The 27,438-nt window shown below is 43.5% G+C and overlaps 1 protein-coding gene across 1 annotated transcript; it reads right to left on the reverse strand.

The window, feature by feature from the left end:
• Positions 1-177: 177 nt before the first annotated feature.
• Positions 178-25,483, reverse strand: LOC146863728 (uncharacterized). The gene is made up of 3 exons (XM_085627886.1): positions 25,425-25,483; positions 18,496-18,619; positions 178-3,044 (listed from the first exon to the last, which is right to left on the reverse strand). The coding sequence occupies exons 2-3, from the start codon at positions 18,578-18,580 to the stop codon at positions 985-987; spliced, it is 2,145 nt and encodes a 714-aa protein (XP_085484012.1). The 5' UTR covers positions 18,581-18,619; positions 25,425-25,483; the 3' UTR covers positions 178-984.
• Positions 25,484-27,438: the final 1,955 nt, after the last annotated feature.

Genomic DNA, 27,438 nt, shown 5'->3' on the forward strand with positions numbered 1-27,438 from the left:
CTACATGGAATCATTTTGGTTCTCTTGAAATTTGGTTCTCTTGAAATTTGTTTAACATGCAATCCCTGGTGCCTCAAAATAAACAAGCGCTAAATGTTTAAACTGCATAATTATGTGGCTACACGTGTGCAAATAACAAAACTTACCTATCAAAGAAACGGAAGTGAAAACTGAATATATGTCACAAGCAGCAAACTTTATTGTGTTACAGATTACAATGGCGAGAAACAAAGCACATGCATGAATTAGGATACAAAACAAAGACATTGGTGTGCATCTGTTAGCTAATTTCTGAACAATAATAACATTCTTGTCCGTGGGCAGCATCTGGGAAGTCTGTGCCCTGTTTAGCTCATACCCAAAGTACAAAGTCTGACTCCTAACCAACACATTAGAACTGCAGAGGGCTCGATCAGGACCCATCTACTACACAGGGGCATGTGCTCAAGCAGGGGAGTTTTAAATCATGAATTCTTGGGGAAACCAAGGCATGGGATTCAGAGGTACTTTGAGTTCAAAGGTCAGAATATCGGAGACTCCAAAACAGCAACTGATGCACATCTATAAAATGTAAAGCCCAGGCGCATGTTGCGGCAGTTTCATTCTCGAGTGGTATATTTGACACACCCTTGAATTCCTGGACTGAGATACTCAAGAGCGCTTTGATTTCAAGGCAGAGGCATTTGACATGACCTTGAGTTTATGCACAAAGGTATCTGGCATGGCAGTGCACATAAGTGAGCTAGCATTGCTTGGTATCTGAGTGTAGATACATTTCTAAAGAATGGCAGAGGAGGCCTCATTTCCAACCAATGGACAGCAGCACTCTAGAGCGAGACATGTGACGTGCCCGTCACCCACACCCTTGGAATGGAAGCATCTTCCACCCACTGAATGCAATTGATTATTGTCTAAGGAAAGCTTAGGGGAGTAAACAGGACTGAAATAGGATATGTTGGCCCTCTCAGGAAAAGATAGCTGTTTCTAGATATACTCATTTGCCCCTGAATTTACCTCCTCACTGATGCGCGCCTTTTCTTCTGCTGACATGCCCGGGATGGCGGCGCCCAGCTGGCAATTGATCGCTTCAACTCTCGCCTCAATACTCAGGTCAAAGTCTTGTTTTTTTGATATCACCAAGGATTGGATTGAATCTTGAGCCTCTTGACAACCACTACGTAACGCCTCAAGCTCCACCTTGAACTGTGGGTTTGAGGGGTTCATGGTGATCAGTCTCCCTAGAGTGCTCACGCGGTCCATCAGGTAGCGCTGGGACACCTCGCAGTAGGTAGACGCGATCATGTTGACTAGCTGGGAGACGCTGCTGCATGAAAACGCTCGGTTGTACAGCATGTCCTTCACATACTTGTCAGCGGAATAGTTGGGAATGGTCTGCACTGATCTGACACTCGCCACTAACTCATTGACATTTTTATCCAGGCAGGACTTAATGAGGTTGGATATCATCTGGAAGAAGAGGATCATTTTCTCCCACTGCTTTTTCACCCTCCCCAGGCAATCCAGGCCTTTAATGAGCATCTTTTTGGCTGTGTCAAAATCAATCTTCTCCAGTGAAAGGCCTTTCATTTTAACGAGGATCTCTGTTAGTTCCTGATTTTCTTTTTGGACCTTCTCCATGGCCTCCTTGTACAGTACCTGAGCATTTTTTAATTGCAGTGTGGTTTGTTCCACTCGTGCCTGTGCCATTTGTGCAGAATAAGTGCCTATGCTGACGGGGCCCTCAGCGCGGGCCGCGTTCGGTGGGGTTGGCTTCAGAGGTTGAGCATTAGTCGCCTTTTTACAATATGAATCAACTTGTATTGCCCTGCCAACTACTGAGCTTACCCTTTGAACAATTAATTTCTGCTGACCCTCATCTGGTTTCTCAGCCAATGCAATTCGTTTCAAGTCTTCACACAGGTCAACAACAGCTTGTAGAACAGCATCCATTTTCATTTGTGCTGTACACTCAGCTTCCTCCGCTATAGCCTCTTTCAATCTCAATGCCAGACCTTTTGGATAGTCTGTCGTCACTTTATTCTCTTTTGAATCATAGATGACCTTCATGTTAATGGTTTGGCTATTGCTGTCTATGACTTTCTGAAGGTTGTCTGCGATAGCCGTAACCTGGTTAGACTTGGAGCAGATTGTCTTAGTCGCCTGATCGGTCTTTACCTCCTTCACATCAACGGCACCCGTCCCCCCACCAACAGGAAGATTTGTGCCAAGCTCCTTGTTGATCACTGTGTTTGCAGAGGAAGACAGTGTGTCAAGAAGGCCGCCCACGAAATTAGCAGCCATGGTTTCCCACGCAGAGGGCACGTTCTTCACGGCATCCTTGTAGGCTTGCGAAGCGTCGTCTAGCTCTTTCTCAGTCCTCTTCCTGAAGCCCTCTGCCGATTCCACAGCACGTTTTGCAGATGCTTCTCTTAAGGCGTGCTGTCCCAGGGCAGCCTCTATATCGCCCAACTTCTGCTCGTAGCCCTTCTTGGAGTTCAGACAAGCTTCCAGCACCTCGTGAACTAATTGAATGGTGCCATTAAAGCTTGTCTCTACAGCCTGAGACAAGGATGTGCATTCCGTGGACGTCTTGAGAATGGAGCTGAGTTGCTGTGGGAGCATGGCATTAACAGTGGCAGTGGGCTCGAACAGAAGCTTGATTAATTGTGTGATGTCATTTGGCATGGCACCTGTGAGGAGCCTGATCTGATCCATATTTTTATTTGCTGTGTTGAAGGAATTCCAGGCTTTATTGCAGACCTGCATTAGGGAGGCAGCAAAGGAGTCTGGGTATTGCATGTGCTTGAAACCACTTGCTGGTGGATTCAGGTTGATCGAGAAGTCCCCTGCGGCTGTTGAAATGGCGGCCAGCTCTCCCAGAATGGCGATGGAGATGGGGGCGGGCATCAGGAACTCTTCCCAGCTGGCGTAGGGCTTCATCATCATCTCAGCATCCTCCCTCACGCGCTGGGGTGAGGTGACGCTCTTCACGGCCTCCTTCAGATTCTTAGCTGAAGACTTACAGTCGACTTCCCTCTTACGCCCTGGAGAAAACAGATTCAGAAAAAAGTGTCATGAATAAAGTTATGGGAATGAGAGATTTTAAGTGCTAACAACAACAATCTAGAGGGATATTTGCTCAGTTGGAGGGGTGAACACATTCATTCTGACATGTAACCCCAATATATTTTAGCTTTAGCTCCTGCTGCTGAGCTAATCTCACTCACAAAACCAGACGTCACTTTAGGGCAGCAGGAGCAAGGCCCAGCTTCCCATTTCGAAAGATCCTCATTTGGGACAAATCTAACCATATCTGTTAGAAACCACGGGCGATTGGGAGATATCTTTAATATAGCCTTATAGCCCGCCGTAGCGGGCTATACCGGCTATTAAAGGCCCACTGCAGCGTTAAAGGCCCGAGCCGAAGGCAAGGGACTTTAACAAAAGCAGCGGGACTTTAATAGCGGTATAGCCTGCTACGAAGGGCTATAAGGCTATTAGAACATTCTGCCACTAGAGGGCAGAATGTTCTAAAAAATTAAACAAAGGCTTCTCGAAGCTTGAGGGGTTTAAATCCCCTCGAGCTTCGAGAGGCTTTTGTAAAACATTGGAATGTTGCTCTGCGGGCCTTTTCCGGCCCGTAGAAGCAGGGAGCACTCCATTGTCTACATTGGAGTGCTCCACATTCCAATGTTCTAATATAACATAACTATCTAGAGTGATCAATTAGTCTTACATGGAATAATGGAGATGGCAGAGTGTGCATTCTTTCCGGGTGATACGAGGTCCCATTGTGTCCAGTGACTGCTCTCGCTTTGATGCCTTATTACATGATTGTGTATGGCATGACTAAAACACAGGACTACTGGGAAAAGTAAGAGTAGCCCAGGCATACGTCATTTTAGCAGTGACAGTGAGTTGCTGCTTCTAGGAAATTGTAAACTCTGAAGTCATTATAGTGTCACAAATTGTTAACTGTACGTGTAGACATGGCCATACTAGGAGTAAACAGATACAAAGTAGACAAGGAAAACATACCAGTCCATACAGGCATACTAGATATAGAAATACCACATATAATAAACATACAGAGGCAGAGTAGACATACTGACCCCAATTTCCAAAACCATTTGCAACTCGGAAAAAGGATTTAGGAGCATAGTATCATGATTTGCAGGTCACTAATTTCACAAAAGTTGACGTTGTTGCATAAATCTTTTTAATATCTTGTGATTTTGCCCCATGATGGTGCGATGTTTTGCAGGAGTGGGGAGTGAGAGGTTCAAGGCTTGGTCAAAATTGAAAGTGTGTTAATGTCCATATACATCTAAGATTGTGGCCAATGCCTGAACTCCTCTGACCCTTTTCAATCCCCAAATTGTTTGGAGATTTTTTCTTTTCAGACGCAAGAATAAATTCCCTTCCAGGATGAGAAGGATAAAGAAACCCCCCTAATAATTTTGGGGTGTCAGGTAAATTTGTGGGGTGTCAGGTAAGTGATTTCCTAAGGCAACTACATAAAGCAAACTATGCCATTCCATAAAGAAGTTGACTTTTGTCCTGGGCTAGATGTACATTGTTTACAAATACTCCATTGGAAATAACTCACAGGAGCAATTAGAAATGCACAAAGGTTCACCTCAATTATGCCCGGGAAACTGCAAAGGGGCCCAGGTCATCTAGTTCAAAGTTTTTTGACCTTAAGAAGGAAGACATTCTGTCCATGTGCAAAAGTGTAATTCTCTGCATGTAGATTTACATGAAGCAAATCAGGTATATATTCTGATTATACCAAAATATATGTTAACACGGCACCTAGTGACATAAGATATGGACATAGCACATATGGACCTAGTGATACCAGAAATAGAGATGCTACATATGTACCAAGTGACACCCGACATGGACATACTACCCATTTACCTGGTGATGCCAGCCATGGATATACTACACATGTACCTGGTGAAATCATACATGGACATACTACACATGTACCTAGTGATACCGGACATGGATATAATTCACATGTACCTGGTGGTACCAGACATGGACATAAGATACATGTACCTGGTGAAATCAGACATGGACATACTACACATGTACCTAGTGATACCAGACATGGATATACTTCACATGTACCTGGTGGTACCGGACATGGACATAAGATACATATACCTGGTGAAATCAGACATGGACATACTACACATGCACCTAGTGATACCAGACATGGACATACTACAATCAGACATGAACATACTACATATTTACCTAGTAATACCAGACATGGGCATAGTACACATGTACCTGGTGATACCAGACATGGAAATACTACTTATGTACCTAGTGAAACTAGCCATGGACATACTGCACATGTACATGGTGATACCCGACATGGGCATAAGACACATGTACCTGGTGGTATCAGACATGGAAATACTGCATATGTACCTACTGATACAAGACATGGACATACTATACATTTACATAGTGATACCAGACATGTATCTACCAGACATAGTACAGGATACTCTGCACACAATACATTCCAGAGCATCAGAGGATAATACTAGATCTGACACACAGCTATAAGGATTGTCTGAAATACATCAGCTTCAGCAGAACTCCAAGTGTAGGGATTGAAACTTAAAGTCGTATCACATTCAATACATTATAGGCTCTCATAATGAAATGTCCAGAAAACGGGCTGGTAGACCCAAAGTAAATGATAAAAGTGTGACAGTAACTCAGATGGTGATAAAAATGCCGTCCGTAATTGTGAGAAATCTGGACCTGTTTACAGTGCGCCCCCACTTATTGCCCCCATTTTGACTACTAGGTGCTGGTTTTCTGACTATGATTGAGCCCTGGGCTCCGCTAAGCAGACCCAGGGCCTGTACTTTGTGAAAAAAGTACATGGTAATTTGATTGAAAGTTTGTTAATGTCCATATATATCTAAGATTGTGGCCAATGCCGGAACTCCTCTGACCCTTTTCAATCCTTACATTGTTTGGAGATTTTCTCTTTTCAGAGGCAAGAATAAATTCCCTTCCAGGATGAGAAGGATAAAGAAACACCCCACTAATTTTGGGGTGTCAGTTACATTTGTGGGGTGTCAGGTATGTGATTTCCTAAAGCAAAACATAAAGAAAATTATGCCATTGCATAAAGGAGTTGACTTTTGTTCTGGGCTAGTTGTACATTGTTTACAAATACTCCATTGGAAATGACAACTTTGGATTTTAAGGTACTTCCAAAGTATTAAAATTCCTTATTGTTACATATGTGTCACCCCTAAGGTCTCTCCTAGGTGCCCCAGCGGTAGGGTGCCTTGTAACTTTACACAGGGACAATATAAGATATGTTTTATAAGCCCTGATGAGGAAAAAAGCTGCCAATTTGGCTTTTCCTCATTGTAGTGACTGGTTCCGTAGGCTAACATTGTAGTATTTTTGAAAGGAGCCATGACAAAATATAGTTCAGGGTATCAAATTAATAGTTAAGATATATCCAACAACTTGCCACTGGTAGAGATCTAATAGCTATGAGAGAAAATGTTATTACACTTTCTTTTCTGTGAGCCAAAATCCAGCCTTTCAGCTGCTCTCTCCTTGTTGGCCAGCCTGTGCCAAGGCTGACCAGGCTTCTCTAATGAGGTGTGAAAAGCCCTGCTACAGAAACAATGAGTTTCCTATGGGCAAACAAGTAAAAAGTATAGAGCAGAAGGCAGGAAGGGGGTGAAAGCTAGCCAGACTGGTCTTCAAAGGAAGAATGACCCCCACATACTGCCAACCCACCCACACAGGAACCCTGTAATTTGATTTGGGAGAAGTGTGGAAGTAGAGTGTTTCGAAAAAATAACCACACCAGTAGGTTGGGTAAGCCTGATCCAACTCCTCTGGAGAGACTTTCCCCATTTTGGATTTTGAGAGAATAGTGCTTTCTGGGACAAGAATATGCCACATGACCTGTGGCACCCTGTGACCCATTGGTCAACCCATCCCGCTTGATGCCCAGGAAAACGGGATGAATATAGAAGAGTTCCATAGCGCCTAAGATCTGCTTCTAGGAAAAGAAGGACTTCACTTCTGGATTCTGGAACGGCACCACATGGGATTGAACTCTGAAGACGGCACCTGCTGCACAATCTGGTACTATAGCCTTTGCCTTGCTTTAAAAAGGATTAAACAGTACACTCACTGCAAGCTACAGGTTACCAGATCCCACCTGCATCATCTCCACCAAGAGTTCCAATCCTGGAGTGCGACCAGTGGACTTTCAAAGATTTGGCCAGGTGAATTGTGGGAATTGTAGTTCACACGTCCAATGAACCATCTAGGAGATTCCAGACCCTTAGATTGGCATTTTGGATACTTTGAACCATCAAGGAGACCTTCTAGAAGAAGATTAGGAAGTATGGAGCAACCTTTGTAAGAAGCTCAATAAGCTGAACAGGTGCATTTTGGTAGTTGCAGTCCCAGACCCAACCTTTTGAATGCTATTTGCTTCCAAGCGCTAGTTTCAATTTCAATCTTTCACAACTCATATCTATGGGTCCCTACATTGGAGTTTTGTCATTTTGATTTCTATTCCTTCATAAAAATATACCCTATTTTAATAAACTGGTGTTGCTTTTTCATTGTGTCTTACCTATTAAGTGCATTCGTGTTTTCAAATGCTTTACAAATCTGTCTCCTAAAATACGCCTTCCTGATCTTCCCATTTTCCAAGGGTTGAGCAAGATAATCATTTATTGAGACCGTGACTGACCCTCTTATTGTGGCCTTATTACTAGTGGCAAGTCAGTACTTATCACCACTAATAATCCACTTTCCAACAGTAATTAATTGGAACCTTAGGGTTCATTAAGAAATAAGGAATTACAATGAGAGTCAGTATTTTCGGGTTGGATTTTGCTGGTAATCCCTCATTTTTCCTCAACTTTCACATGGAGGTTTCAAAAGCCGAACTGTGTAAAAGTGATGAGATAGGTGGCACTCCCCCGGATCTTATAATTCTGTTGGTATCTGTGGTATTCAACCCACACAAAAGTATGGGGACACTTGTACCTCAGACGCCCTCCATGAAAAAGGAGGAAACATTCACTGTTATGAAATAATGAGTATACTTTGGAAGACATTTTATACACCACAATGGAAATAGTAAAGAATATTACATGAAGTTGTGTTTCTGGGACCTTTTTATATATTGCAGTCACTGAGGTTGTTTGACACCATATAGTGGCATCAGGCTTCATCACTGCTTGAATGTGTATGTTCCTTTGGAGATTATGAGTACCAGGGCTACTTTGTGTTTACAAAGCCTCTTAAGTCAAATGTTGAATTCTTGTAAGTGAAGCACTAATATTGTATATGTTGAAATGTTTTAGCGCTGAACTATAAAAAACAATGGTTTTGTGCATTCCTAGATATTGATTATTTTCCAAAGTGCAACTGCGGAGCTTCTTTCCAACAGAACTCATTTTAAGAGCATTCACTACTTCTTCTTGGTTGCAGAGACAGAATATTGAGTCATAAATATCAAATGGCACCAATATGGAAGCATAAATATTGTGGTCAGAAACATTGACAGCAAGAACATTGTGGTCAAGAATATTGATTTAAGGTATGTAATATCGACTTTCAAAATCTAGAAGTGTTTAATATTGTTTTTATTAATGTTATGTATTTTAGTATATATTTTATATGCATGTGATGTGTGTTTTTTGTATAAGAATTGTTTGTATTTGTAATATATGTTTTAAGTTTGATTAGTTTTTTATTTTATGTTTATTTTGTGCTTTTAGTTCCGTATCTGGTTCAAAGGGGAAAAGGTAGGGAATTTATTTATTTATATTAAAGTTAATAATGTATTTTTATTTGAATTTAGCATTTTTAATTTAGTAGTGGGTTGTGGGTTTATAGGAGAATAGGGTGGGAAGTAATTTAACCCCTTGAGTGCCCCGCCCTTTCCCCCTCCTGTGCCGGGCCTTTCATTAGCGGGCGGGGTCCATGACGAGATAGTCTCGTCATGGGCACAGCGCAACCGCGCTCCATGACGAGACTATCTCGTCATGGGCATAGAAGGAGTTAATTATATCACATTTATTTATTGTTTGTCATTTATTCATATTTATTAATATAATGTATTAATATTTATTTAATTGAGATGTTATAGTGTTAAATGTGTAAAGTAATTTATTATTAATTAATTAATATTTGGTTGTTAATTACATTTCATCAATTAATTGGTAATTAATTATGGTAATTGTGTAATTAATTTTAGGTGTGTGTTATGGTGTTTAGAGGTGTAAAGGGTGTGAAGTATTTTTTTTTAATTTATGAAATAATAATTTGTTGTTAATTTTGTTAACTGTGTAATTAATTTCAGGAGTGTGTTGTGGTTTTTATAGATTTGAAGGGTGGGAAGTATTTAATTTTTAATTGATGAATTAATAATCGGTTGCTAATCAATTTGTACTCATTAATTGGTAATTGATAATGGTAAGTGTGTAATTAATTTTAGGTATGTGTTGTGATGTTTATAGGAGTAAAGAATGGTAAGTAATTCGTGTTTGATTAACTAATATATCGTTTTTAATTAATGTTAATTATTTGATATTTATGTTGGGTAATTGTTTATTTTTGTGTGTATTGTTTAAAGGTAAAGGGGTAAAGGGTGGGTATTAAATTAAATGTAATTATTTAATTATTAGCTGTTAATACTAATAGTTTTATATTTTAAAATACTTTTTAATTGTGTTTTATTATTTTCTAGTGCAATTTAGGTGTGTGTTGTGGATATAGTGTTATTATTTGTGTAGTTAATTAATGTGTATTTGTTATTTTTATTAATTATATTTTTAATTGATTACTAATTATGTTAATATGTTTCTCATTACAGTTTTGTTCAGGCATGTATATAAATTAAGCACATTTGCATGTTAACAAATATTTAAATAAATGTAATAAAAATGTTGAAGTGTTTTGTTATTGGTGTGGTGTTATAGGGTAGGAAATAAAATAAGTACATTTATGTTGTAAATATTTTTTTTTATATAATGTAGCATAGCGCTTCAGAAGGTCATGCATATGCCAAGATGCGTTACTTTGTAAATACGATGCAACATGGTCCAAGATTCACGTTCCAAGTATGTCAAGATAATAAAGCACCAGTGGCGTTAAACTGTCAGAAGGAGCTCAGGAATACGCCCCCCTGTCTTTTTCCCCTATGATGGCGCACAATGGCTGAAATGCAACAACACAGGCATGCTTGTGCTATGGTGCTAGGATGACTGTGTTGTGGAGATGATTGATGTTGTGGCTCCATCTCTACTCGAGACAGCTGCAGGTGCGTCTGGACTAGAGGAGGGAAGGAGTGAACCAGGAGTGAACCAGTTGGCTTTCTTGAAGTGTTGTTTACCCGGTTTTCTCCGTGAGGGGTGCCAGGGTGTTGGTGCAGCTAGACATCCATTGGTGGAGGTTGTGCGCTATGATGTTGGGATCTGTTAGCGTTGGCAGAGTGGTGGTGCTGAGGGAGTTGACGAGAAATTCTCCTGTGGCCTTGATCCAGCTGCGACGGGGAGGGGAAATGATGGTGGTGGTATACAGTGGGCATGGTGAAGGCAGGATGTATATAATGATGGCCGGTACAGGAGAGTTTGGGTGTGTGGCTGTAGTTGAATGTTCCCGCTGGCAGAGGAGACGGAGTCTAGCATGCGGATTGGTATGGTGACTAGCTGGTTGAGTCTGATGTTGGCAAGGTTCTCCAGGAGGGTGTTTGTGTTCTGGTCACTCGGGATGTCCAGGTGGAAGTTGAAGTCTCCAAGTAGGATGTAGTCAGTGGATGGGAGAGCCTGGGTGTGATGAGGTCTACAATAGCATCAGTGAATGGGGGTCAGGGGCAGGGGGCATGTAGATGAGGGTGCCTGCTGAGGATTGTATTGGGCCTGGTCCGGATCTGGAAGTGGAAGTGTTCCATGGTTGCTTTTGGGCCATTAAAGTGCGTTGTCAGTCAGAGTGTGCCTTTGTAAATGATGGCAATGCCTCATCCTGGGCAGTCAAGATGGTCCATGCAGGTGGTGCTGTAGCCATCTGGGATTATGATGGTCATGTCTGATCTGGAGCAAAGGTTGGTCCAGATTTCTGTGGTGTGTTTTTGGAGGGATCACACATTGAGGAGGATCAAGTTGAGCCTGGTCGGGAGAGCTGTCGGTCAGCTGGGCAGCGAGAGGCCCTGGTGAGTTGATGTGGCAGAAGGTGTTTTTCAATTTTGGCAGGCAAATGGTGCAATGGTATTCTTTGTTGATGCTAGATGGCAGGCGGCATGGACTCCAGGGTTAAGGGTGAGGAGGGTGCCTGGCACTGGACATAGTTCATGTGCAGGCAGTGCAGATGAGCTTGCCTTTGGCACACATTCAGCGCACCAGTGGCACACCCGCTGCACATGGCTGAACAACGGCTACCAGTAAGTAGTGCTGTGGGGGGGCTAGACAGCTGGGAAGTGGTAAACGCGGAAAAGGACACTGGAAGGGCAGGGCTGGGGGGATTGCAGCATCAATGAGGGAGGGGAGATGGAAAATGGAACTGTACAAAACCACATGAAAGACAAAGTCAAACAAAGTAAGGAAAAAAAATCAAAGCCAAAGAAAGAAAGCAATGGAGAAGAGCAGAAAGAGGGACAGGAACAGCAGAAAAGAGGAACAGGAGGGCAGTCAAGAAGCAGAGCAGTGATGCTCTATCACTGGACCCTCGGCAGTGAGGTGCAGGTAGGAGCCTGCTGGGGGAGGAGGGCCTCAAACCCTGACCTTTGGGTCAGAGGAATCAGCAGCAGCAGATGGGGACAGCAGAAGCAGCTAACAGACAGCACTGCTCTGTGGGAAAGGAGAGGTCCACTAAGGGATAGTCCCTTGTACAACCAAGAGCTCACTACTTTTGAGAGAGGAAAGGCAGCACCATCCGGTGTCCTCTTCTGAGCTAACTGTGGCAACCATATTCAATGTTCCTCAGTTCCCTAGTGAGTAGCGACAGATCAAGCTGCATATGAAGGGCCTGGGCCCAAACTGGCCCTCATGCCCTTGGCACCCACTGCCAACAATGGCCAATCTAAGCAACTTGAGCCAGTTAGTTGTGTACCAGACCTGTCTTGTGTGGTATCCGGGGACTGCCCAGGGCACAGTGTGTGCCACCCACCAGTGCTAGGCCTGGGCTGGACATGACCCCCAGCTCTCCTTTGCTCCCTTTCCCACCTTTTCCTGACCCACCTTCTCCTTACCTGGACACCAACACCGATGCTCAATCTGCTGCGCTCTCCCTGAATCTGTGACTCACCCAGCAGGAGCCTCAACCAGGTTGGATTTCACAAGCCTAGGTTCAGTAGTACCACCAAGCACACTAGGGAACCTCCTGATGCAGGTGATGCAATAGGGCCTCCTTAGAAGTGAAGTTGCAGTGCTCCTGCTTCACCCTTCACAGCATCTGGGCAGCATCACATCCTCTGGCCTGTGGTGCAGAGAGGCGCGGTGAACCATTGGCAATCTCCTTCGAGCATCCTGGTGTAATGGTGGTGCGTGTTATGCGATGCAGCCCTCCCTACGTTGTTGCGCAGAAGCATCTCTACTGATCACAGCTCCAAGGAGCACCAGGTGGTCTTCCCACACAGGTTAGCAACTTGTCTCCAAGCGACCTACCAGATAAGGCCAATCGCTGATGCCTCAATGTCTACCACCAAGGCCCACAGGCTTGATCCCGACATGGCTCGCTTCCACCGTCAGGCCGCAACAACTACACAGCACCACTGTCCCCCACTCCGGGTCTAAGACTCTGGGCTTCCAGGCTTCGGCTGCCATGGTGTCACAAGAAAAGAACTCTGTAAAGTGACACATGACTGGCTTTCCCCAGCGATGCGCCTCATTACATAAATGGAGCCCTGAATCTGCATTTTGTCTTCATCTGGGACTCTGGCTGGTATTCCTTGCTGTTACGGGGATTGCGGATTGTTTAGCTGTACTGAACTTGTCCATGGCTGCTGCATTCTGCATTCCATTGTTTTTATTTTATTTTTATCATTGATGGTGGACTTATAGGCTATTTTTGCCTCTAGGGGTAGAAAAGTGCTAGTGTTAGTGAGTAGCTGATACTATTGCCCTGTAGCGCCGTATTGTACAAACGTTGGTAACAGGGTGATAGTCTTCAGTGATAGGCAGCGCTATGAAAATTGCTGCTACTAACACTAACGCTAGTTAGTGGCAATTCTTGTAAATATACCCCTTAGTGTGCACAAACCACTACTTGCCTGTGCCATCAGCCCCGCCTGCCCTATGAAAATTAAAATGATAATAGCTATTTTATTATAATGTTATTTTTCCTTTTCCCTCCTCTGAGAGCAGTGGGGCTATACTCCTCCGCCTCAGCGGAGGAGCCGCCCCTGAAAGTGAAAGAATCCCATATTTACAATCTGTAACATGGGCCGACATAATGTATATAAAACATGCTACATGTTCTGTCAAGAGTGTAACCATTCAAAGAGCATTTTCAGTGATCCAATTAATACATTATAATTAATACCCAATGATGGAAGAACATGTTTCCTTATTTAGAAGAAACAGGGCAGGAAGCAAACAAAGGGCATCTGACAATGTTCCTCTTAAGGGTTAAAAGAAGAGCCAGGGAATTCACAGCTGTATTGCCTGATGACGTCAGCACAGTGAATTAGAAAAGACCTGCTGCCTACCTCAATGGACCATACAGTGCAATACAGTCATTGAGCAGGTTTTTGGGAGACAACACCGACATTAGGTGAAATGCTTAACGTACAAAATAAAGCTGAAGATTGATGTGGACCAAAAAAAAAGAATCACAAGTACTCATTTTGTGTGACAAAGTCATTGAATGTGTTGTATTAATATCATCTGCATTGCCTCTCAAAACTTTGTTGAATGATTGTATCTCACAATGTTGTACACAGACATATTATTTTTAAAAATAGACTCCCACTGAAGGTAAATGTTATATTATTAACTCTAATGGGGATATGTGCATGTAGAGAATATTTGGGACACACTATTTATGTCACTCAATATTCTGACAAGAATACTCTTGTCCCATGGCTCCGAGAAGACATCCCTGATTGTTAACAAGCCATTACCAGAGCGCTTTGCATCATGGGAGGTAATCAGACGGAATGTGATTGGCTCCTTCGATTAATATGGTGGGAGGAGCCTGCAGAGGTCACATTCACAAAGTCTTGGTTTTGAAAGGGGGAGATTTTCTCTTCTGAGATTATTCCTATATTTTGAGTGAATATTCCACATTTCTGGGATTCCCAAAGGATCATAGGAGGGTTCATAAAAGTCTACAACAGTCCAGATTTCTGCCCAAAAAATCCTATGGTTCCACCTGGAGCAATTTGAAGCAACTGGCCATTTTGCATATTTCATTGTATGTATTATATCTTTCCATGAGGAAAGTGCTTTAAACGATAAAAGTTCTTGCTGTGAACCCCCGTTACAGGAGGGTGTACTTCCTGCCTGCTCGTGAGGTGGAAGCTTATCTCTGCCCATGAGAGGAGTCTATTAACGTGCAAGATACACTACCCATGGGGGGGGGGGGGGGGGGGGTTAAATGCCTGTAATAACCTCAGGTTGTAGTTTGGAAGTAGGCCTACTAAAAAATGGACTTCAACTTGTAAATAATTCTTAATTAGCTGTTGTGGAAGTTTCAATGATTGGAAATCTGTATTCGCCAATGATATTTGCAAGGAAGAAAGCCAACCAATCCGATTCTAGGAATCAGAATTGTGAATGTGTAGGGATGTGTGTATATGGCATTTTTACAGCCCAAACATAGCGTAAAGGCAGGTCAGCGGTGACATGGCCCTACACAACCTTGAAGCCAATGAGTGATAGGAGGGGAAGCTGCTGTGGACGGTTAATGCGTTGTGATGTAAAGTTCTTTCCATAGGTGCACCAGCAAATGCTGTGCATAGGTGATTCAGCAAATGTGGTTTTGTAATAGTTAAATAAATATAGGCAAAAAAAATACTGGCAAACTTGGCCTTTAGTTTGGGCAAAAAGGGAGATTTTACATTCGACCAATGCATTATTATAACGGTGAGGATTGAGCAATGTCACAATACATAATGCTAATGCTAATGCAACATGTGTAGGGTGTGGTTACATAACCACGTTAGTGGTATTACCAGACCGATCTGCCATTCTAAACGACAGTCGCTGATGGAGTGAGTGTGTCTGGGAACTGCTCTAGATTAGAGGGTTGTACCCTCTCTAGAGAGGGCACTATCTTCTACCTTGAAAGGAGGTGGGTTCAGTGGGGCAGAGGACTGCACCAAGGTCCTGCTTGTAATTAAGGGGCATATCAGCAAGGCGAGGCAATAGAATTATCGTCGCTTTTGTGGCCGTTTTCGGCTGAAAAGCGGCAATAATTTTATTGCCTAATTAGCAAGCTCACGCTAACGTGTGAAAACTTGCATTAGCGTAGGAATTCGTAACGCTCAGCTTTGCATCTCTAATGAAATGCAAAGTGGGCGTTCCTGACCTGACATGACAGGAGAAATGTCGCTATCATCAAGACCCACGCTATGAAGCATAGCGGCAAGAAAAGTAGCGATAACCCCTGTTATCGCTACTTTCCTTACGCCTGCTTCAGGACTGACTTAGCAATGATATCCTATGGAGGGTGGATATCATGGCTAAGTTTGTGATGCCCTATCAACAAGCTAATGCCACATTGCGTGAGATTATCGCTGGGTTTCCAGCGATAATCTCAAGTTAGGCAGTTAGCGCTAGGATTTTTATCGCTTTTGATATAAGCGTTGCTAATAGCACGCTATCTCAGCGATAAAAATCCACGCTAGCCGGCGATAATTATCCTAGCGCTAAGTGCGCTTAGCGATAATTATCGCCGGTTGTTGCTGATATGCCCCTAAGAACTTCTTCAATCCACTTCCCGTTTTACACAGAGCCATGTGTGGCGTTTCTGTCAGCGGCTCAAGCCATGACTTTACCATGGGGGAGCTGTTCTCTGTACCCTGGGCTCACAGACACTACCAGGCACAAGTTTCTGATAAGTCAATTTGTTACAACCTTGTAATATTACAAGTTTGGCCCTCTTTTAAGAAGTTGAAATTTGAGCTTGGAGAAAACCTGCAGGAAAGTGCTGGTCCTAAATGTCCTGTTTGTGCCCGATGCGTGAGTGAAGCAGCCCAGTGAATAACGTTTCCTCTGCTCATCTAGACCCACCCAAGAGCATGTGTCAGTAGGGGGGGGGGGGGCGTCATTAGTTAATCGGTGCACCAGGGTTCAGATTCCAGAGGGGTCTATTCCACTGTGATAATTATCGTATTCTACTACCTGAGCAGAGCTCAAATGGGCCACTTTCCGTGCCCCCTGCAGGGCCTGCAGCTTTCAGAGTATAAACCCAAGAGTAAACATGTTGTTAGACATAAAATTTCAGGCAAGTGTTAAGAGAGCTTGCTCGGGACGCAGGCATATGGAAGATTTCAAATGAGAGACTGGTAGGTGCTCACAACTTTCTTTTTTTCAGGTTTAATTAAAGGAACACCTTTTAGGCTCCGACAACAACCCAACAAAGATAAAGTGCGTGGCTATGAATGCGCAGGTGGACATATTTGAAAAGGCCCTTGAACATCATTTACAGAATTGGTGCAAGCAGGGGAGATACATACAATGAAATACTTGGGCCAGTGGCATCACCTTTCAATCACACCTGCATCATATTGTCTGACACAATCTACGTTCTTACAAGGCCTTCTCTAGGTAGTCATTTCAGACTGATAATAGTGCTGTGTGAGGGACGAATTACCGAACGCAAACTCTTCGGGAGTTCACCCTGCTGGAACATCAATACATCATTTGAGTGCTAGGCCCCTGTTCATTAGCAGCAGAAGAAGTATTTTTTTAATTTATTTATATATTTATATAGTGCACTCCTACCCGAGGGCGTCTAGGCGCTTGCAGAGGTAGCCCACAAAGCAGCTGCGTGATGTCAGAAACCAGTACTTTCAAAATTACTGAGTGTAAAGCCAGGCCTTCAGTCCTTTCCTAAAGGACAGGAGAGCAGTAGAGTTCTTCAATTGAAAAGGTAGCTTGTTCCACCATCTAGCGGTGATATTAAAAAAGCTTTTTCTTATTTAACACCAAGTTTGTGCATTTATCCTGCGGGATGGTAAGCAGACCCTCTTATTCAGGAGGAATGAGAGGGCACAAAGAGCAGGAGTCATGTTTTATTTTTGTTGCATATTTATGTAGCGCAAACTCGACCCGAAGGTATTGGAGCGCTGTACATGAGCACCGTATATACATTACGTATTCAGGCACGAGGAGATTAAGTGATTTGCCCAGAATCACAGGATGTGGATGCGACCCCGAGGCTCGAATGCTGGTTTCCAGCAGCAAAGTCGGCAGTCTAGCCGACAGACAACATCCTCTCCCCAATGTTCATCGTTGGGAGTAAACACGCCCAAATTAATGAGTATATACAGAACATCAGTATTACCATATGACCTGATAGTTAAGACATTTCCAATTTATGGAAGAATATATCTCTTACAAACTCAGGTAAAGGTAATGTTGCTCAGAATCTGGAAGAGGAAAGAAATGTGAACCAGTACAAAGTCAGTATTGCACCTACACACCGATGCAGATAGGGCCTCAGGCAGGGGTGGATGGAGGTGGAGGTGTTTGGAGCACCCTTCTAATTTTATGTACTCCAGCAGGAGAGGTGCAACCTTGGGCCACATGGCATATAAACCTTCACACTCGCAGCTGGCACAGGGAGTAATCTTTGAATTAGAGGTAGGAACTACCTACTGGTGGTCCTGACCTTCTAGCCATACCTCTGATGCCCATGATGTTTACTGTGAAGTAACTAGATTGTGTCATTCCGGTGAACATTGGGATGATACTTAATAATGTTTGAAGTAATTCATGTTTCCTGGGTCCTTGTGCTCTGCCTGCCCCAAAGGGGATATGAATAGGAAATGTTTCTACATTCAAGTTTCAAAACTGATGTCCATCTTAGGATGTGCACAATGTGCAGACAGTAAAGTGACATGTTATTGTGTGAGCCTGCTTTGCAATATGTTCTCCTGAAATAAAACACCCTCCCATGTCCAATAGAAGTGTCTGTCACTGCCAATGCTCTGGGGGTTTGTGTTTAAGGAAACAAAGCCATTGCACAATTGATTTCACTGTAGTTTGGAAACATCCTTAACGCAGAGAGCTACAGCATGTGTGGAGTGTGGCATTGATTTCTCAAAATTTAGAGGACTTACAAATAATTACTCGACCACCCAGCCCATGATCCCTTGTTTATATGACTGTTCTGAAGCTGAAATGGCCTTCCACCCTCTTGCTGTAGGAGGAGGAAATGTCCAATAGAGTCATGATCACCACTGTCACTGCATGAAATCACAGATTATCATGAGGTACATTCAGACTCCTGTGTCAGATAACTTACTGTAAATGGCAACTGGGCCAGAAAGGGACATTTCCAGGATGGACAGCACGATGACCAGTGAGTAAATCAGTATTCGGGGACCCATGGTGCCGGGTTTGACCGATCTGCTATCCAGTTTTTATTCCTGCATAGGATGGCAGAGAAATATAATGTATCACTTATGCAGTAAATACAGACAACTTAGAACACTGAACATCTAAAGCTACAACAATTAACAACAGCAGTATGTCTAAACTTTGCAAAGAAATAAAGATTTCATATAAAGGTGATATACAGATTTACAATAACCACTTACCTGTACTGCCTAGGTCTACAACGGACCATATGTGAGAGTGAAGAGTTATGGAGATGCAGTGTAAACCTTTGTAACAAGACAGGGTGCTCAATGCATTAGTTTGCAACTTGACACTAGATTTTGGATAAAATGCATAGCCCACATAGCAGTAACAGCTGTGGCCATGGTTTGTGGTTCAGCAAATTTCTGTCACCATGTTCACAGAGAAAGGCATCTGTGAAAGACTGCCATGGGGTCCAGATCATAATGAAATAATAGATGGCTCCAAGCATAAGACCCAGTATTCCAACAAACAAAACCCACTTCTGGCTCTGTAGGCTGCCTGACAAATAACTGCTATAGTTTGAGTAGACCAGATATGACAATCTCTCTGGTTGAAAAATGCCTATAGTCAGCTTAGCAAGATCTTGCAGTGGTTTCAACGCCTGTCAAATGCTTAGCATTGTTTGGCATTATTGTTACTTTCATTTGTTTTCATCTTATTCAATGTCTTGCCTTGTCCAGCATGTGTTTGTCCCTCCCCTGGAGCATAGCCTCTTTACGTGTGTCATTCCACTGCTCACTTTCAGGAGAGCTACATGTTTATTTGAGCTTAAGAATTCCACAACAATGTATATGTGTTATACCTGTCTTCCTCATGAATGTCTTTCTCTTCCTCCCACTCTTTGTTGTTCTCTCTCATCCACCTGCCTTTCTCGCCCCTCTAGGTTCTCTGTCTCTTATTTTTCCATCGCCACTCCACAATGCATATATTTTTTTCCCCTGTCTCATTTATGTGCATCTGTCCCCCTCACCTTTCATCCGTCTGTCGGCACAATTAATATTTTGCTATGTGCATCCTAAAAGTTCATGATTCATTGTTTTTCTTTATATGCTAGTTTAATCAAGCAGTAGGATTTTGGAAATAATTCCCTCACAAAGTGAACCTGTAGTATATATGGATTTGTTTGGCTGGTTGGGTAATACAACCCAAACATTTTAAGGATGAGAAGTGTATGCTTTGCATGCAAAAAATAAGTAACTTCACAATATGATACATATTTCCAACCTATCAATTACACAGCCATGTGTGGATGTGTGTGTGGAATGGTGTGTGTATTATAGGAGTGTGGAATTGCACTTTAACTTAAATCATTTTCAGGAAGCTTCTGAAAACATGGTTGTTCTCCCGCTAAGCTCCTCTCTGTCTAGTGCCAAGACGCCCATGGGCATTTGAGCGCTCTACAAAAATATATAACATAACATAACACAACATGATTGTAGGCGTCTCTTCCAAATACTGCCATGGCATCTTATGTATCAATATTTTCTGACTAAAATCTGGTGGCAAAACATAAATATTTTACATCACTTCAAAAGAGGTGGTAATGCAGCCACAAAAGGGGAAGGGCCCCCTGGAACCCCTTGTCATTGTGAATGTAAACATACATTTGCTGAAGACCGGTAGTGACCACTGCCAACTCTTAAACAAAACACAGTTCCGTTTCGGTGGCTTAAAAAAATAAGTTTTTTTTTTTTTAATGCATTGAAAGAAACCAAGGATAAGGTGTTCTTCCGACCCCAGTAGGCCACTATCCCTGTGAGGGTCTCCAATAAAAGTGTGTTGCAATCTGCAGCCGACCTCATTCTGGTCTCATTGTGACTGACTACAATTCGTAATTTATGAACCATCATTTCAGTTCACAGGTGTATTATTAAATTTCTTTTGTGGTTGCAAAAATGCTGGTCGCAAATTACTAGTTTATTAGGACCAGAATATAGTACATCTGGCCCCCACATCCCCCATTCCAAAGCTCTCACCATCAGGCCACCTCTTCATGAAGCAGAGTCAGATTTGGGTGACAATGCAAGCAAGTGGACTGCAGCTAACATTACTGGAATTATTGTCAGTATTTGATAATGAACACATCTTGTTTGCATTGTTAGTGAGTCCCTCAGCTCTGACATTATTCCTGTGGACAGATGAAGACAAGCATCACCCAAGAACAGCAGTCTTCTGCCCCATCAGATTGCAGCCATTTTGTCAGGACAGGTGTGTCATAACAATGATACACTAGTATAAAAGGGTGCTTTATTGCATTACAGCATGTAGTATATTAAGCACGAATGCAGTAAAGCACAGATGTCGTGTTCGCTTCTGATGTCTGTGTTGCAGAAATGTCACAAGTTGTATTTTTGGCTAGACTAGCTCCTCCTTTCAATATTCTAAGACTGAAGAATTGAGTAACAAAAAAGTGGGTAATGGTAGCATGTATTCTTTCTACTACTTAGGACTGCCAAAAGCTGCTATAGAAATAATTCTACAAAACAAGCTTTTCGCACATCTGGCTCGCGTGCACTACACCAAATTCATTGCTGTTAATCCTTTGTGAAGCAGAAAGTAACTGTGGCCACCTCATCTGAGACATGATGAAAACATCTGCGATATGTCATTTTTCTGGTAGTATAGAACTCACTAGTGCTGCAACCAGATAACTACAGATGTGTGCAGCCAGGTGCTGACAATGTATTTGTATTAAAACAGGGTAATGCCAGCAGTCTTCCCACCACCTGCTCCTAGGAATAGTTTTCCGGGATTGATTTATGTACACTATGTTGCAGCTGAGGACAGAAATGGCACTTTGTGATAGGGGGGTGCCAGATTACAGCAGAATGACATCATATGCTGTTGTTCATTATAGACAGACCTCATTAGCATTGCAAGACACACAAGTGACCCATCCCAGCATTTCTCAACAGATCAGACATGCACTGCAGGAGTGTACTGATATGTTACAAGTGGACAGAACTAATGCGCCTTAGTGGAAATGCAGTGCAATGGAGGAGCACACTGACTTGTCAGACAAGGGCACTACTATTGTGCTCGGTGGAACCGCAGTGCAATGCAGGACTGCACTGACATGTCAGAAGAGGGCAGTACTAATGCGCCTTAGTGTAATCGCAGCACAATGGAGGAGTGCGCTGACATGTCACAAGAGGGCAGTACTAATGCGCCTTAGTGAAACTGAAGTGCAATGCAGGAGTGTACTGACATGTCAGAAGAGGGCAGTACTAATGCGCCTTAGTGAAACTGAAGTGCAATACAGGAGTGTACTGACATGTCAGAAGAGGGCAGAACTATTGCGCCTTAGTGAAACTGAAGTGCAATACAGGAGTGTACTGACATGTCACAAGAGGGCAGTACTAATGCGCCTTAGTGAAACTGAAGTGCAATGCAGGAGTGTACTGACATGTCAGAAGAGGGCAGTACTAATGCGCCTTAGTGTAACCGCAGCACAATGGAGGAGTGCGCTGACATGTCACAAGAGAGCAGTACTAATGCGCCTTAGTGGAACTGAAGTGAAATACAGCAGTGTACTGACATGTCAGAAGAGGGCAGTACTAATGCACCTTAGTGAAACTGAAGTGCAATACAGGAGTGTACTGACATGTCAGAAGAGGGCAGTACTAATGCGCCTTAGTGGAACTGAAGTGAAATACAGCAGTGTACTGACATGTCAGAAGAGGGCAGAACTAATGCGCCTTAGTGGAACTGAAGTGCAATACAGGAGTGTATTGACATGTCAGAAGAGAGCAGTACTAATGTGCCTTGGTGGAACTGAAGTGCAATACAGGAGTGTACTGACATGTCAGAAGAGGGCAGAACTAATGCGCCTTAGTGGAACTGAAGTGCAATACAGGAGTGTACTGACATGTCAGAAGAGGGCAGTACTAATGCGCCTTAGTGGAACTGAAGTGCAATACAGGAGTGTACTGACATGTCAGAAAAAAAGTTTACAAAACAAGCTTTTCACACATCTGGCTTGCCTTCAATACAACAAATTGAGAGGGTGGCACTATTAATCCTTGATTTAAAATTGTGAAGCAGAAAGTAACTGTGGCCACCTCATCTGAGACGTGATGAAAACATCTGCGATATGTCATTTTTCTGGTAGTATAGAACTCACTAGTGCTGCAACCAGATATCTACAGATGTGTGCAGCCAGATGCTGACAATGTACTTATTATTAGAAGACGGTAATGCCAGCAGTCTACCCACCACCTGCTCTTAGGCAAAATTTCCCGGGATTGAGTTATGTACAATATGTTGCAGCGGAGGACAGAAATGGCACTTTGTGATAGGGGGGTGACAGATTGCAACAGAATGACATAATGTGCTGTAGGTCAGTCCAGGCTGATCTCAGTAGTGTTGCAAGTGACCCATCCCAGCATTTCTCAACAGATGAGACGTGCAAAGCAGGAGTGCACAGATATGTCACAAGAGGGCAGCACTAATGCACCTTAGTGGAACCGCAGTGCAATGGAGGAGTGTGCTGACATGTCACAAGAGGGCAGCACTAATGCGCCTTAGTGGAACCACAGTGCAATGGAGGAGTGTACTGACATGTTAGAAGAGGGCAGTACTAATGCGCCTTAGTGGAACCGCAGTGCAACACAGGAGTGCGCTGACATGTCACAAGAGGGCATCACTAATGCGCCTTAGTGGAACCGCAGTGCAATGGAGGAGTGTACTGACATGTTAGAAGAGGGCAGTACTAATGCGCCTTAGTGGAACCGCAGTGCAATGGAGGAGTGTACTGACATGTTAGAAGAGGGCAGTACTAATGAACCTTAGTGGAACTTAAGTGCAATACAGGAGTGTACTAACATGTTAGAAGAGGGCAGCACTAATGCGCCGTAGTGGAACCGCAGTGCAATGGAGGAGTGTACTAACATGTTAGAAGAGGGCAGTACTAATGCGCCTTAGTGGAACCGCAGTGCAATGGAGGAGTACACTGACATGTCACAAGAGGGCAGCACTAATGCACCTTAGTGGAACCACAGTGCAATGGAGGAGTGCGCTGACATGTCACAAGAGGGCAGTACTAATGCACCTTAGTGGAACCGCAGTGCAATGGAGGAGTGCTCTGACATGTTACAAGAGGGCAGTACTAATGCACCTTAGTGGAACCGCAGTGCAACACAGGAGTACACTGACATGTTAGAAGAGGGCAGTACTAATGTGCCTTAGTGGAACCGCAGTGCAACACAGGAGTACACTGACATGTTAGAAGAGGGCAGCACTAATGCGCCTTAGTGGAACCGCAGTGCAACACAGGAGTACACTGACATGTTAGAAGAGGGCAGCACTAATGCGCCTTAGTGGAACCGCAGTGCAATGGAGGAGTACACTGACATGTTAGAAGAGGGCAGCACTAATGCGCCTTAGTGGAACCGCAGTGCAATGGAGGAGTACACTGACATGTTAGAAGAGGGCAGCACTAATGCGCCTTAGTGGAACCGCAGTGCAACACAGGAGTGCACTGACATGTTAGAAGAGGGCAGTACTAATGCGCCTTAGTGGAACCGCAGTGCAATGGAGGAGTGTACTGACATGTCAGAAGAGGGCAGCACTAATGTGCCTTAGTGGAACGGCAGTGCAATGGAGGAGTGCGCTGACATGTCAGAAGAGGGCAGAACTAATGCACCTTAGTGTAACCGCAGTGCAATGGAGGAGTACACTGACATGTTAGAAGAGGGCAGCACTAATGCGCCTTAGTGGAACCGCAGTGCAATGGAGGAGTACACTGACATGTTAGAAGAGGGCAGCACTAATGCGCCTTAGTGGAACCGCAGTGCAATGGAGGAGTACACTGACATGTTAGAAGAGGGCAGTACTAATGCGCCGTAGTGGAACCGCAGTGCAATGGAGGAGTACACTGACATGTTAGAAGAGGGCAGCACTAATGCGCCGTAGTGGAACCGCAGTGCAACACAGGAGTACACTGACATGTTACAAGAGGGCAGTACTAATGCGCCTTAGTGGAACCGCAGTGCAATGGAGGAGTACACTGACATGTTAGAAGAGGGCAGCACTAATGCGCCGTAGTGGAACCGCAGCGCAATGGAGGAGTACACTGACATGTTACAAGAGGGCAGCACTAATGTGCCTTAGTGGAACTGCATGCAATGGACCGCTGACGCTTGCCATACCATGCAGACACTAGCATGTGAATGCCATGTAGACACCAGTACAGTGCAAGGCCTCTCTCAGCAGAGCTGTACTGGTGATATGGGCACCGTGTCACTGTCAGAGGGGCAGGGTTCCTAGAACACAGTAGTGTGCAGTCGCCACAGTGCCAATCAGCACATAGTCCCAATCATGGACTCAAGTATCCTGTAGCCCTGTGTGGTGCTGTGGGATGAGGAGGTTGGAGGGTTTTGCATGGTCCATGTAGAATCTTAGCAGCTCACTAAGAGTTGAATGGGCTGAAGGCGGAAACCCTCCTGAGGAAGACCACTCAGATGTCCTAGTAGCCCATGCTGGAAATATCAGGGGGGGGTATTATTGTGAGCTAATGGGGCCACTAATGACGGATGAATTCTTCCTGTAGGCTTATATGTCTACAAGTTCCCTAATCATTTCCTGCAGGAGTTGTTTTCCGCATAGAAGATTTTTGCAATGTACCTTTTTTTTAGAAAGTGTGTTCCAAATACATTTCTCCTGTTGCTGTAGATTTCTCACATAAAGAAACATTTAGCAGAGATTTCCTGCTGAGAAATCAGTTTTTTTCATCTGGTCAAACTTCACAAAGTTGCAAAGAGAATAAACCTTTATACATCGTTTCTGCTCACCTTCTGTTGGATTACTCACCTCTGCCTGCTGCTCTTTTCTGTGAGCTCAAGAGGGATCTCTCACACTCAGTGAGTGATGCTGGAGTTAGTAGAGATCTCTGTAGATATAGACCCAGCAATGCAAATTAGGGGGAAGGTCTGGCAGGGCAAACTGTTCCCACAGAACCGAAGCCATCAATCACCTGCAAGGTGCCAGCAAACAGTGAGGTATCTTGGCAAATATTTGTGAGCAAAATTGTTGGTTTTAATAAGTTTAGGCCTGTCATGTGCAGCTCAGACCTAACTGTGGGTGTAAGACGAGATTCAAACACGAACAAATCCAAAATGGATCTCACACATTGCATTAAGCACAGCAGAGCCCTGTCTGTGCATTAAATCATATTTGACCACCTGTAGAAAGTGCACTCTCTAAATGAAGCCCTTAATGTCACAGATGCAGGTACTGAGGTTCATGCAGTAACAATGTCACCCAAGATTCGGTTGCCCAGGACATGTATAAACATCTGGAAGCCAGGAAGTGACATCGAAAGTTATAATATGTTTAAGCATGCTTATGAACTGTGACTTAACAGCACTAAAACATGCACTGATGTGGCTGACAGCATTAATATGAATTGCATTTCAATAGGTTCAAACATTTTATTATGATGAGGAACTCCAGCGGAGGTCCACAGAACAAACAACAAGAATTTTAACGGCACATATACTTTATAAATAGGTATAATAAAATAAACTCCTTCCAACATTTATATAAGATGCATACAAAAGCAAGAGATTAAGAATTCATTAGAGAGTTGACAGCTCCTACTGCAGAACACCTCATAAAAGAGAGCAAGTATTTCTATGTTTCTTTAGCGCTGGTGACGGCCGGTGAGACCATGTTTTTTGCTGCCCCCTATGACCACCTCTGCCAAGGATTCCCTCACTATCACCCTTTAACAGTGTCCCTCAAGTCACACACACATTACACAGAGACAGGTTATCCTAGGTGCCTAAATCGGGGTACAGGAAATGCTGCATAAGACAGAGGACTCAAGGTGCAGGAGTCACGTGCCAAACATGCTGCTAGGCAGTATAGTTTAATGCTGCTTGGTCTGGAGCAGCACATTTAACCCCTTAATCGCGGCGCGGATTTTCGTGCTGTGCTGAAGGTTCTATTGCACGGGCAGGGCCATGACGGGGCGGGGCCATCATGCGCACAGCACAACCGACGCTCATGACGGAACCGCTCCGTCATGAGCGTCGAAGGGGTTAAAGCTTATCACCATGGCTGGCAGTTGTCTTTACTATAAGAATGTATTTCTACCCAAAAGAACCTTTTTTTATAGCGTTTGAATAATGTAAGACTGGAGAAAAAAATAATAACTCTCTAACCTATTCCAAGCAGTTCTTTGATGACAGATAATAGTTCACTGTTCAATATTAGGATTTTAATCTATAAGCTGCAAGTATTGAAAGGACTTTTCTGAGAAAAGAAGTATCCCACTGTGTGACCTGCATTGTGCACGTGTTTTGCAGCACTCAATATTAACCCTCTGTGCCACCTTAGGATGAGTCAAAGTTGCCACTAGACAAAACTCCAATCTCCCTCCAGAAAAAAACTAATATTAACCAAGTTGTTATTTTGACAATTTTATTGCTGCCTGAAAATTGCTGGATGCAAGGAACGCAGCATCATGTGTTTTGAAAATTAAAATATATTTAAAAATACAGCGCCTCCCCAAAGACAGCACCAGGTGCAGTGGCACCGGTTGCACCGCCCTAGAGCTGGCCATGCTTAGTGTAATGAAAAACTAACAATCCCTGACCATATAACAACACTGGGTTATGGGTTTATTTGTCATCCGTGCTGCACCACACCAAGATGCAAGTGTGCGCATCATTCAGCACACATTTTTATGCAACTGTGCAAAATATATTAGTCTGTCGGTAAAGTGGACTTGTTGAAATTTGACAAGGCATGGAGGATTACAATTCTTTGCATTGAGACATGTATGAGCATTTCCCTTGTGCCCTCTTCTATGACATGGCTG

This window comes from Triturus cristatus, chromosome 2_1, assembly GCF_964204655.1.
Source record: "Triturus cristatus chromosome 2_1, aTriCri1.1, whole genome shotgun sequence".
NCBI classification, from domain to species: domain Eukaryota; kingdom Metazoa; phylum Chordata; class Amphibia; order Caudata; family Salamandridae; genus Triturus; species Triturus cristatus.